The sequence below is a fragment of the Phoxinus phoxinus genome, assembly GCF_949152265.1.
Source record: "Phoxinus phoxinus genome assembly, chromosome: 18".
Lineage (NCBI taxonomy): Eukaryota > Metazoa > Chordata > Actinopteri > Cypriniformes > Leuciscidae > Phoxinus > Phoxinus phoxinus.
In genome coordinates this window covers 8618053-8629507 of record NC_136893.1, presented here as the reverse complement: position 1 = coordinate 8629507, position 11455 = coordinate 8618053, and the positions used below count along the sequence as shown (strand labels likewise).

Here is an 11455-nt window from a genome sequence, read left to right as displayed (position 1 = left end):
CTGCCTCGTTATCGGTCTAAAGGTCAGAGAAAATGAACTTTTATTGATTACCACATGCGGTTTCTGAACAGCTAGTTTTGGTAGGATGGATTGCGAACCCGAATCTGCCATCGTGACCTCACATGCAACTGAAATCATTTTTTTAAGTAAATAGCTGCATGGGTCACTATGGTCACCTCCATTGCCTCCTGCGCTCACGGCATGTGCTCTATTGGCCATTTTTGCCAACCACAAAATATACGCTGAACGACATAATCAGATGGAGCTGTGATTGACAGTAAAAGTGGACACCATATGTGTGTGTGCATGTGTAAGATAAGCGTGCTGCTCAGATTTGCTGATGGGGAAAACAGGCACATACACTAAAGCAGAATCACGCTGCATGGTTAGCATCAAACAGCCATTACATTTTTTTTTTCAAACAAACACACAGCTAACCACACTCATTACCCCAGTAAACTCAGTTATGAGCATGGAGCTGTTTTTTAGAGTCAGTGTAATAATGGAAATCACCCCACTACATAATCAACCACTCAGCACATACAAGCATTTTACAATATTAACATGCATGGAGGCGACAGAGTGTGCATTGACCTCTTCATATAGTTCATAATGAGATCCCTCAGGAGCATGTTTACAGCTTTACACGGTCCGTTTAAATTTCTGTCCGGCCACTGAACAAAGCCCGGGCCACCATTTGCATTAATTAGAAGAAGATATCTTTAACATCTGAATTTCATGAATGCTGCCAATCATTTCAGCTCAACTGAAGAAAAATGACATTGGCTCCTTGCCAGCTCTTTTTTATCCGCCGACGAGTTCTTTTCTCAAGGATTTCTCTTAATGCTTTTTTTTTAAGAATACGGGTTTATCATTGTTTACACAGGTCAAGAGAGAGAGAGACTCTGTGCATAATCAGACAGATGGCACTTTGCAGAGAATGTATGTGTATAACTACGTAAAAAGTGATCAGTTGTCTTAACTTTAAAAATGTGAGGAAACCCGTTGCCTTAAAATTAAGTAATAAACTTAATGCGTAATTGAAAAAAAATAAGTTATGTGAACTAATTTTCCTCACTTTTTTAAGTTCAGTCAACTGATCACTTTTTACAGAGATATGATGGGGAAAAAAGTGAGTGAAATATCAAAGTAGCCTGCTATAACTAAATGTTTCCCCATTCAAGTAGATTGGAATTGTAGTTGCATTACTGGAAACAGTTCCCTGGTGGTGTTGTCAAGATGGCTGCATGTAGACTTACCTTAAAGAGACCTTCAAACTCGTACCATGTGTTTCTGCCTTTTGAGCCTGATTTCACAAAGTACAACATGTTCCTGGATCGACATCTTTGTTGATTCTGGAACAACATTCCAATCAACCAATCAGATTTGAGGGACACGTTTACAGGTTATGCCCAGTTTTAGCTTACAACTATTAGGTGCTTCAACATCAGTGTTATTCACATAATTTCTCTCTGATTTTAGGGATAACTTATGGGTAGGGTTAGGTTTAGGGGTAGGGGTAGGTTTAGGGGTAGGGTTATTCAGTGGGTTAGGGGCAGGAATGTTTTGCACATTCATCGTTTGGGCTACAAACGTGATGAAAATCGTTCAGCTTAATAAGGAGGGGTGTGAATTTTGGGAGTGATTCTTGATTTTCGATTGCTAAAAGAGGTGAAAGTCTTATAAACGTACACTGAAGGAGTCTCTTTTGACCAAGTAACCCCCAAAACACCACATAACGTGGTAAAACGCCACTCAGAACATAGCAACTTCACATAAACAACCTGGCATAAATCCCTTTTCTCAGAGAATATCATTTCTCAAATTGGAGCAGACAGACAACAGAGTTAATTGTATGCTATATGATGCATGGCCCAGTTGCTCAAGTGGACTTTAAGCAATTAAAAACCCTCTAACCAAATGCAGAGGCTTTGCGATTTTATGCCTAAATTAATTACTAATACCATTCATGGAACATTTATTTGCAATCAGACCAGTGGAGTGAGACAATGGAAAACATATAAATTATAATATTAGCCAACCAGCAATGTCCAGAATTGGTTTGTAATGGCCAGCGCTGGCCAGAGATTTATAGCGCCATATTCTGTAAACAACAGATTTTGTCAAGAGAAGATCTGTACGATTAATCACACTAGTTGATCACTGTCCAAAGGTTGTTTGATTCTGTAAAAGCGCTTGTGTGTCATCTGTAAGTCTGGCTAAAATGAAGTGGTTTATTTATGCTGTCAGCTGCTTGTTAGGGTGCTGCAAATTGGAATTTCCATTTTAATGAAAGGACAGAGAGGAACATATCTCAGTGCTGTTGGTTTGTTTTCAGCCTTGCGTATGAGTTTTATAGATTAATAAACTTCAAACGCTCAAAGACACAATTAAATGGGGACTGTACTGTATCTTTATCAAAATGGCACTAGGAAAAAACGGTCCCAAAAGACAATTATCTTGTGCTTCCAATTTCCCCTTCTCTAATTCACTTGACAGAAAATGGACAAATGGTTCAGAAGAAGTTAGATTGTTGCCTGGTTTTGCCATTTCACAGTGTCCTGGCAGGAACTATAATTGAATAGCTGCCCAAAGTGGGATATGGATCACTTGCTCAACTTGGATATTGATTAAATAATCTTGTAACTTTTTTTTAAAAGACATTTTGAGTCAAATGTCATGCAGATGTGAGAAATGAGGGGAAATAATTGACATTAAACTCTTAAAGGCATGCAGTACTACAGGGTTATTCTAAAATATGATGACGAACATGTCACTTTTCGTTTATGAAAAGATGTCAAGTAGTCAGGATACTCAAAATAAAAACATAATTTAAAAGAGTTTATGAAATAATATTAAGATAGATAGATGGATGGATGGATGGATGGATGGATGGATGGATGGATGGATGGATGGATGGATGGATGTGGATGGATGGATGGATTAATTCATTGAACGAACTATGGAGCCCCTAAAGGGACATGATGAAAAATATGAGATGGGAGGAAAAATCAATCCTTTTGTTTTCCCTCAAGAAACTGCGTTTCCTCAGAAAACTTCTGTTATTTGCGATCTGAAATGTTTCTCGGGTGAAAGCAAAAGCATTGTACATATTATTATTCCTTCCATCTCATATTTTTTTCAATCACCATGTCCCTTTATGGGCTCCCTACAAAAGTTTTTTGTCATTTCTGTGATCATTGTTAAAAAAAAGGAAAAGTAATCTTAGAAAACACCATCTTAGAATTGTTTTGTTTTATGATCATTTGCCTCAATAGTGTTCCAAAATAAGAAAATAAAGAACAAAAGTTACATTAATCATGCCAAGATGCTACTAAATACTTGCCATCAGTTTTTATGGGGGAAAAACTGATCTGAATTACAAAAATGTGCAATATGCATTAACACAAACACATTCTTCTCTAAAAGATGCTAAATGACAATCATCAGCCTGTGATGCAGAGATGACATTAAGGAACGTGTTCTCACACAAGGAGAGAATGGCCCGTAATTTACACGAGTCTGCAAATGCTCCCAATTAAAGCCTGAAGCCGCAGGATCCTTGTACATACCCACTGTGCCACTGCACTTCTGAGCCACAGGCAGCCGGAGAACCAGGTGTGTGTGCGTGTTTGTGTGATGTACCCCAGGACGTCCAAGTAATAGCCTTATAAATCTACTCATGCATAAACTAAAGCAGATCTCACCGCCATTGGGCCAGCCATGCCTACACCTGCCGCTCCAAACGCAAAGCCAATCTCCCTCAAGAGGCTCGAGCTGTGGTTCATCCAAGCCTGGTTTTAATAAGCTTTTGCTGGAACCGTAATTTCGGTCATACAATTATAGCTTTGGAGCTTAATGAGCTCATATGCTGAGGAGCATCCACATGCACAAGCATGCATCTCTTACAGCTTTGCATTACTGTCCAAGAAAAGAATGTGAAACCTCTGAGATGTCTGGGCTACAAATTTATTTCATAATGCTGTATTGATCTGTTATCAAGCTCTCTGACACACAATAACACAATTTGTGTTTTAACACTGAAAAAAAAAAAGCATGATTATATTGTTACGTTCTCAAAAGCAGGGCTGCAAATGAATGGATTTCCAGGGATGCAGGGATTTTCTGCATCTATGGTTTAAAAATACAAAATATGTCCCCAACAAGGGTCCCGGTCCCCCAAATAATCTCAGCCATTTCCACCACTGATAATAAGCAATTAGTAAAAACATCTCATTACCATAATGCAATAATGCACAAATATATCATTCTCAGTACTACAGTGCATACATTGATTCAATGACATTGCAATATGGTAATGTAAATTATTATTTTGTATTACTGTAATGAGAATTTTTCATTACAGTAATACAAAAAAATAATCATTTTCATTACCATATTGCAATGTCATTGACATTGACTAGAATGCAAAAAAAATAAAGCTCATCAATATAATGCGGAAGAAGTAATATTTAAATTGTACATTTCGTGTGATTTATATTATATATAAAGTTTGATTATTTTGCCTCAAACTTAAACTTGTAATGTGTAAAAAGTAATATTTAAATGTTGTATTATTAATATCATATGTGTGACCCTGGCCCAAATATTTTGAGATGTATACATCATCTGAAAGCTGAATAAATAAGCTTTCCATTGATGTATGGTTTGTTAGGATAGGACAATATTTGGCCGAGATACAACTATTTGAAAATCTGGAATCTGATCAAAAATCTAAACATTGAGAAAATCGCCTTTAAAGTTGTCCATTTATGGTCCCGATTGTGCTGCATCCACTCACAAAAATAAATGTTTTATATATTTACAGTAGGAAATTTACAAAATATCTTTGGTTTTGGGATCCAGGGTCACATAAGTATTATATAATACATATATATATATAATTTGATTATTTAAACCTGCCAAACTTAAAACACCACATTTGCATGGATTTCATTAACATACATCCCATGCAAGTTCACTCCGCGCCCTGCTGTTCCTCCCGGGTCATGTTGCTTTGAGGAGTTATTGGATGATGGTGATGCTGATGGTGATGGCGACGATGATGACCATGGTGATGATGTCCATGTCTGTGGGGATGATGTCTGTGGTGATGGTGACCAGTATCATGGCTGCCATGAGGAAGATGGGAGGAGTGATGATGGTGGTGGCTGTGGTGATGGTCCCTTCTGTCATGATGATCATCACGCCCATGATGTGAATGCATAATCACTTTTGATTCAACAATTTTCCTTTCATCTTGATTAATGTTTACACATATGGAGTTAACGAAGACGTCTAGATCTATGAAGACAACCCCTATGCCACCAAAGCCTTCCTGGAGCACCTGGACATTAATAAATGCAATATCTTCTGATTATCTGTTTAGTGGTTTACATTCTGTTACTGGTTTAAAATATAATTTACTTACCTCCTTAACAAGACTATGCTCATCTGAAAGAATTGTTAAAGTAATAAACTGCTCTTGTCCACTTTTAATGACCTGACACACCTGAAAGGATAAGAGTTTCAGATCATTAAACAATTTTGCCTAAGCTCTCCCCGAGGAAGCTAATAATGAATGCTAAGCTAATAATATGGTTATAGCCTACCTGACCACCCATGTATAAGCCCAAAACATGGATGTGATCCTTCTTTCCTTCCTCTGACTTCATGTCCTCATGCGTGGGCTGATGTCTGTGATGATGCCTTCGACGTGACCTCCGGAGAAAACCAGGCATGACTAGATTGAGCTTTTGCAGGTCAACTTGCTGATCCTTCCAGTGTTGGACTAATTTGTTCTATAAAGTAAAAGAAATATGAGTTAAACACAGAGTTAGAATGCTAATGTGCTAACCAGCAAACGTTCTCAGAACTTTGGCTAACGTTCTGGCAAGGTTCTCTCAAAGTTATGAACAAACGTTCTTCCAGTAATGGTAATAGAACATCAGTTCAAAGCTATCTGGTCTTTTATAAAGCTCTCAAAAAGTTGTTGCAAAAACATTATTTTTAAATCATTCATGGAAAAAAAATTCTGAAACGTTCTAACATTTTTAATATTATACTTGTTTCAGAACGTTCAGAGATCATTTAAAAGTAATGTTCCCATAATGTTTTCAAAATTACAAAAAGGAATGTTCCTTTAAAATTCGCATAACCCTTTGTTGTTTTTAATAAATAAATAAAAAAACTGGACATTTTGAACGATTAGAAATAGCGTTTTCATAACTTGAAGCAACACTAAAGAACTTTTCCTCTTTGGTCGCCCTACAGGTTGGAAGCGGAATTACCGATGTCGTAAATAATTTAGCCTACCGCAGCCTACTTTTGCACGCACACGCTCGCTGTTTATCCAGCACGGGCTTTGAAATGAACGATGTCCACAGACAAGTTAGAGAGTATGTTGCATGATTTCATGAAAGTATGATGTATTGCGACATCAGAAACGAAGAAAAACAAAATAATGACAATTGTAACGCTTGACGTTAAGCAAGTCAAATTTGTAGTTTTCTTATGTCTCGAACAATTCGAACTACAGAAACGCTACCCGATCTGGCAAACTTGCATAGTGCAGTTATAGGAGATATAGGGCCGCAAAGCGAATCCAGAAGTGCCTCTCACCCTGTTACGACTTGATGAACCACTGACATGATTTTGGAAACATTATTTTAAGGTAAAAAAAATGATTTAGTGTTGCTTTAACGGGAACGTTAGCAAAACACTCTAAGAACATATTTTTGTTAGCTGGGTAACAACTACATGTATATATGATTTACATAAATATTACAGATCTACATACTGGTATTAAGATGGTGGAAATGAGGTCTAAAACATTTTGAGCTTGTCCACTTTGACCACTCCCAGAGGTAGTCAAACGCATTTGACCGCATTGCTTTCATAGTGTAAACGCTTATGTGTTTGAACAACCACAAAAGACCGCTTCCTCTCCGCCTACTGACTTAATGGGTAAACATTATGGGAAGTGCGCTAGCCAGACGGGATTTAAAATTTGTTGGCTGAAGACCCAAGTTTGGTTTGAAGATGAAAAACGTACCAAGCACGATGTTCTCTCACCATTCCTGATTCGTAACACACACTCACAGCGTGTATAAACAGAGTTACAAATGCTACAAATGCTAATTTTTCCTTTTGGGAAATGGTTTTAGTGGTAGAAATGGTGTTTGACTTATTGTTCGTTTACATCACGCAGGATGCAATATGGTATATTTCAAACAAATAAATGACTCTCATAGAAAATTGTAATAAATGTGAGCAATTTACAAAGTATAGTCCATCATTTTCAAGATGAGCCGGCAGAATGGAGATGAAGTCCACATACCTATCAAAAATAAAGAAACTATTAAGTACAAAATATATATATAATAATAACTAAGCAGAAGTGAAATATGAATGGTGCATAAGAACGAGACTCACTGTGAAAGTGTTTGTTCATCATAACTGACCGCACTGCTGTCAATGGGCTCTAGTACAGACACCGATAAAAGTAGAGGATCCGTTTCTTCATCAAAAGTGCCTTTTAGACTCTGCAGACAACATGGAAGTTTGTGATTAAAATTAGATTTATATATTTGTTGTTTCTACAGTAAAACTCATTAAATGGTGATTTGTGTGAAAATAGTCGTCCTTGCCTTCAGGAAATTTGAGAACAGCTCTTTGCTTCTGGTAGATGTGTCAGAAGTGGGGCCGTCCAGCCAAATCACGTCTAGACCGTCTAAACTCTTGTCCTTCAAGAATGTCAATACCATTTGAGTGAAATTCTCAACACTGCCCTCATTAGCAGACATCAGCTCCAACCTAAACAACAGCACATTTAGTTGGTGTCAGGTGATGCTAATGTGAACTGTAAATACTTCATCCAATGAACTACATTTAAAGTGGTCCAAAAAAAACAGTTTTCAATCTTAAGGCCTGTTCACACCACAGACGATAACTCTGATGATTACAATAAAGACAGTTTTAAAAACATTTAAGCTAAAATAAAAAAATAGATGAGTACACCAGAACTGTAATGATAACGACAGAGAAACGATCTTGGAATCACTTTCACAATGACCTGATGAACGATAAAAACACTGAGAGCCAATCAGAATTCATCTAACTTTTAACGAGCACACACTAATTATAAACAACAATATTGTGCGCTGGTGTGGACGCTAATATAGTTACCGTTATAGTTATCATTAATGGTGTGATTTTAGTAGGATGAAATTTTTGGTACCTTGATGATCGGACTTCCAATCCAAGCAAAACCTTCAAAGTTGGATTTCTGGGGAAAGTTATATATTTCTATGAATATATATATATTATTTGAATAAAAGTCTGTGTAAAAGACTGAAATGACATTAGCTGTGGTCAAAATGGACAACTACTGCTAAATAAAGTTTACTGCTAAATATATACAGTACAAATAAAGTTTACTGAAAACAATCCATGCAATATATATATATATATATATATATATATATATATATATATATATATATATATATAATATATACAGTATACTGTATATAGATGGATGGATGGATGGATGGATGGATGGATGGATGGATGGATGGATGGATGGATGGATGGATGGATGAATGGATGGATGGATGGATGGATGGATGGATGGATGGATGGAGGAATATATGATATATATGAATATATGTTTTATTGTCAATTCGTAAAAATGTCAGAACACCAGTCAAATAATGAGTCTAGAAAGAGATATCAATAATCAGACCTCTCCTTCATCTTTCTAAGAATAATGCGGTCATCATCCGACAAGCTTTGGCGGTAAAGGTCTTCTTCACTGGAGATGGAGGGGAGAATGATATGAGTGCACGGACCCTCACGTGTGCGGTGTGTTAAAACATCCAGATAGCAGGTCAGTCGGTGATTCTTCTGCGCACCTGAGATGGACGAGTGAAGCAGAACATCATCTTCAAGATCACATGCCCTCAGCAGCAGCCTAAGGTTACTATTTCAGTTAAAGCTTGCTCTGCCTCTCAAAAGTGTCCCTCTCGAGTACTCTCTAATCTAGCAGCGGTCATGTACCAAATACAACGTTCTCCTTGAGAGGTGGTTGAATGACATTTTAAACAGGTAGTGCACTTACCCACTGAAATCACCAAGCACAGGAATGCAAAAGCTGTAAAAAAACAACAACAATAGGAAAATCATTATTAATAACTTGATACATTCATCGATATTCAAGATTTTAAACGACAGATGTTAAAAATGAGTTCGCAACAGTTGTTTTTTAGTGTAAGTTAGAAGGTCTGTGGCTGTTCCAGTGTTCCGGAAACCTGCATTAAAAACCACTTCCTGATGTCGGTGTGAGTGTTTTTACACTAAATATTCAACTGCACAATTTTGTAGCAACGAATGGCAAAAAAAAGATACAACATATTAGATGCAATACCTTTAAGAGGTCTTACATACTGAGTCATTTTATGTTATTTAATTATATTTTGTGGTATGTGACAAGAATCTGTTCTTTTTTGACAGATTCAAATTCAACATCAGCGAATTGCTACTTTGGATATTAATATAGGCTACTGCACTGTTCAAAATGTTGTTGTTAGTAAGATTTTTGTAGTCTCTTATTTAAAAAAATAAGCATGTATAAAAAAAGAAGAAGTATTTGCTGTATATATTATTACAGTAAAAGTAATATTGTTAAATATTATTAAAGTTGAATGCAACTATTTTATATTTATTTCAAATGTAATTTATTCTAGTGATGGCAACGCTTACAAATTGACAAATTGCTTACAAACAGTGCTGGTTGTTATGATTGAAGAATAGAAAGTTTAAAAAAAAAATTTATTTAAAATTGAACATTTGATCAATGTAATGTATTCCATTGAAAAAGAAAAACAATCTTACTGACCCCAAACTTTTGAACGGTATAGTGAATTTAAAATATGTTAAAAGAAAAATGATTCATCACTTTTAAGCCCCTTAGTAAAACATGGAAAACTATCATCTGCTGAAAATACTGGTTTAATAACAACATTTAAATGTCAAAGGCACAATTAAATGGTTTGAAGATCAAAAATAACAGTCACACAATAACATTTAAAATACAAAACAACGCAGAGTATACTTGCCTCTGTTGAGCTGCATTGTGCCAGAAGCAGTCATCTGGTGTACGGTCTGATGAAGACAAACTGTACATAATAAACACAGAAACCACTTCCTGTCAACACTTGTCCCAACAGTTTCCCCTCTGCTTTTACACTTTGCTGATGACAAGCCCACATCCTGAAGACTAGTGTTGTACAACAGGCCTGTGCTGTTTCTACACATGCTACATTTATGTTAAAACAATGTGTTGTTGATTGTATTTATTAAGTTAGCAAAACATGCATAGCTACTGCACAGAACAACATGACTATTATTATTTGACACTGCTAAACTTGAGCATTTTCTGCCAATAGATTTCTGATTAATTGTATTAGGTCTGCAATCTCTTGCCATGTATTCAGAGTTAATGTATTATGTGATTACCCAGTCTATGGTGATTACATAAAAAAAAGTGACACACACGCTGCAATTTCATAATAACAGTTTTACAATGTAGGCTAGGCATATTGAAATTATGGCATGATTCGATTACACTTTATTTTAAGGTCTCTGTGTTACAGTAACAGTGTAATAATAACTACATGTACATTAGGGTTAGGATTTGGGTTTGTTTTGGGTTTCTTAGGTTAGTTGCATGCAATTATGTTTAATTTATAGTTATTACTGTACCTACATGTAAAATGTGTAACAAGGACACTGTAAAATAAAGTGTTACCCGTGATTCTTTAAGAAGTACTTACATGTAGATTCTGAAATTTAGCTCATTTCGTGTGGTTTACGTGAGATTTCACGACGCCTGTTGAATCAGACCTGACAGGGTTGCCAGGTTTGCGTAACAAAACTAACTCAATGGCCGAACAAAAACCGACCACAAATATCCCAAAAACAACACTCAATTTAAGGCTCCCGATGTCCCTCCTTCGCAAAACTTAACACCAGGCACAGTTTTATCTAAAACCTTTTTAATACAAGCATTTTAGTCGAATATAAATTAAGTACTATATGTCAAACCTTTAACCAGCGGCGACTGTTTAAAGTATCCCTATTCCGCGGTGAAAACGTGGGTTTGGCAACCCTGCTGATGGGTTTAAAGACTGTGATCCCCTTCTGCACTCCAGATTAAGCTTTGTTTTTTTGAACCAACTCGAAGAGCAGCATATCGCCACCTCTTGAAAAGGAGTGAAGGTCATGTTTCAGCCTGTATACATCCTTAATTTAACAATTTGTATTTAAGGTTTACATTTGAGTCACAATGGTGAGTCAGTCCTACAGAACTATTTCTATAGGCTAGCCTACATCTGTTTAGTCAATGATTCCGCAGATATAAACCACAATGTAAAGTTATTTACAAGCAAATGTT

General features: G+C 36.4%; 1 protein-coding gene across 2 annotated transcripts; it reads right to left on the bottom strand.

Annotated features, from left to right (window-relative positions):
• Positions 1 to 3949: 3949 nt before the first annotated feature.
• LOC306985936 (chitinase-like protein 3) lies at positions 3950 to 11206 on the bottom strand. Of its 2 annotated transcripts, none has more exons than XM_079588730.1 (11): positions 10836 to 11206; positions 10119 to 10178; positions 9122 to 9154; positions 8747 to 8915; positions 8240 to 8287; positions 7650 to 7815; positions 7435 to 7544; positions 7282 to 7339; positions 5613 to 5801; positions 5432 to 5512; positions 3950 to 5347 (listed from the first exon to the last, which is right to left on the bottom strand). In XM_079588730.1, exons 2-11 carry the CDS (start codon positions 10150 to 10152, stop codon positions 4979 to 4981), a joined length of 1257 nt encoding a protein of 418 aa, XP_079444856.1. In that variant the 5' UTR covers positions 10153 to 10178; positions 10836 to 11206; the 3' UTR covers positions 3950 to 4978. The 2 variants fall into 2 exon arrangements, with proteins under 2 accessions (XP_079444856.1, XP_079444857.1); XM_079588731.1 differs by having other exon boundaries at positions 10119 to 10164; positions 10836 to 10932.
• Between the last annotated feature and the right edge of the window lie 249 nt (positions 11207 to 11455).

Bases quoted from the DNA above. Each gene is read 5' to 3' on its own strand.
- LOC306985936 (XM_079588730.1), bottom strand. From the start codon at position 10,152: ATGACTGCTTCTGGCACAATGCAGCTCAACAGAG. The intron at 8,288-8,746 runs GTCTGATTATTG...AACTTTCCCCAG, and splicing joins CTTAGAAAGATGAAGGAGAG to AAATCCAACTTTGAAGGTTT. The intron at 5,513-5,612 runs GTAGGCTATAAC...TTATCCTTTCAG, and splicing joins GCTTATACATGGGTGGTCAG to GTGTGTCAGGTCATTAAAAG.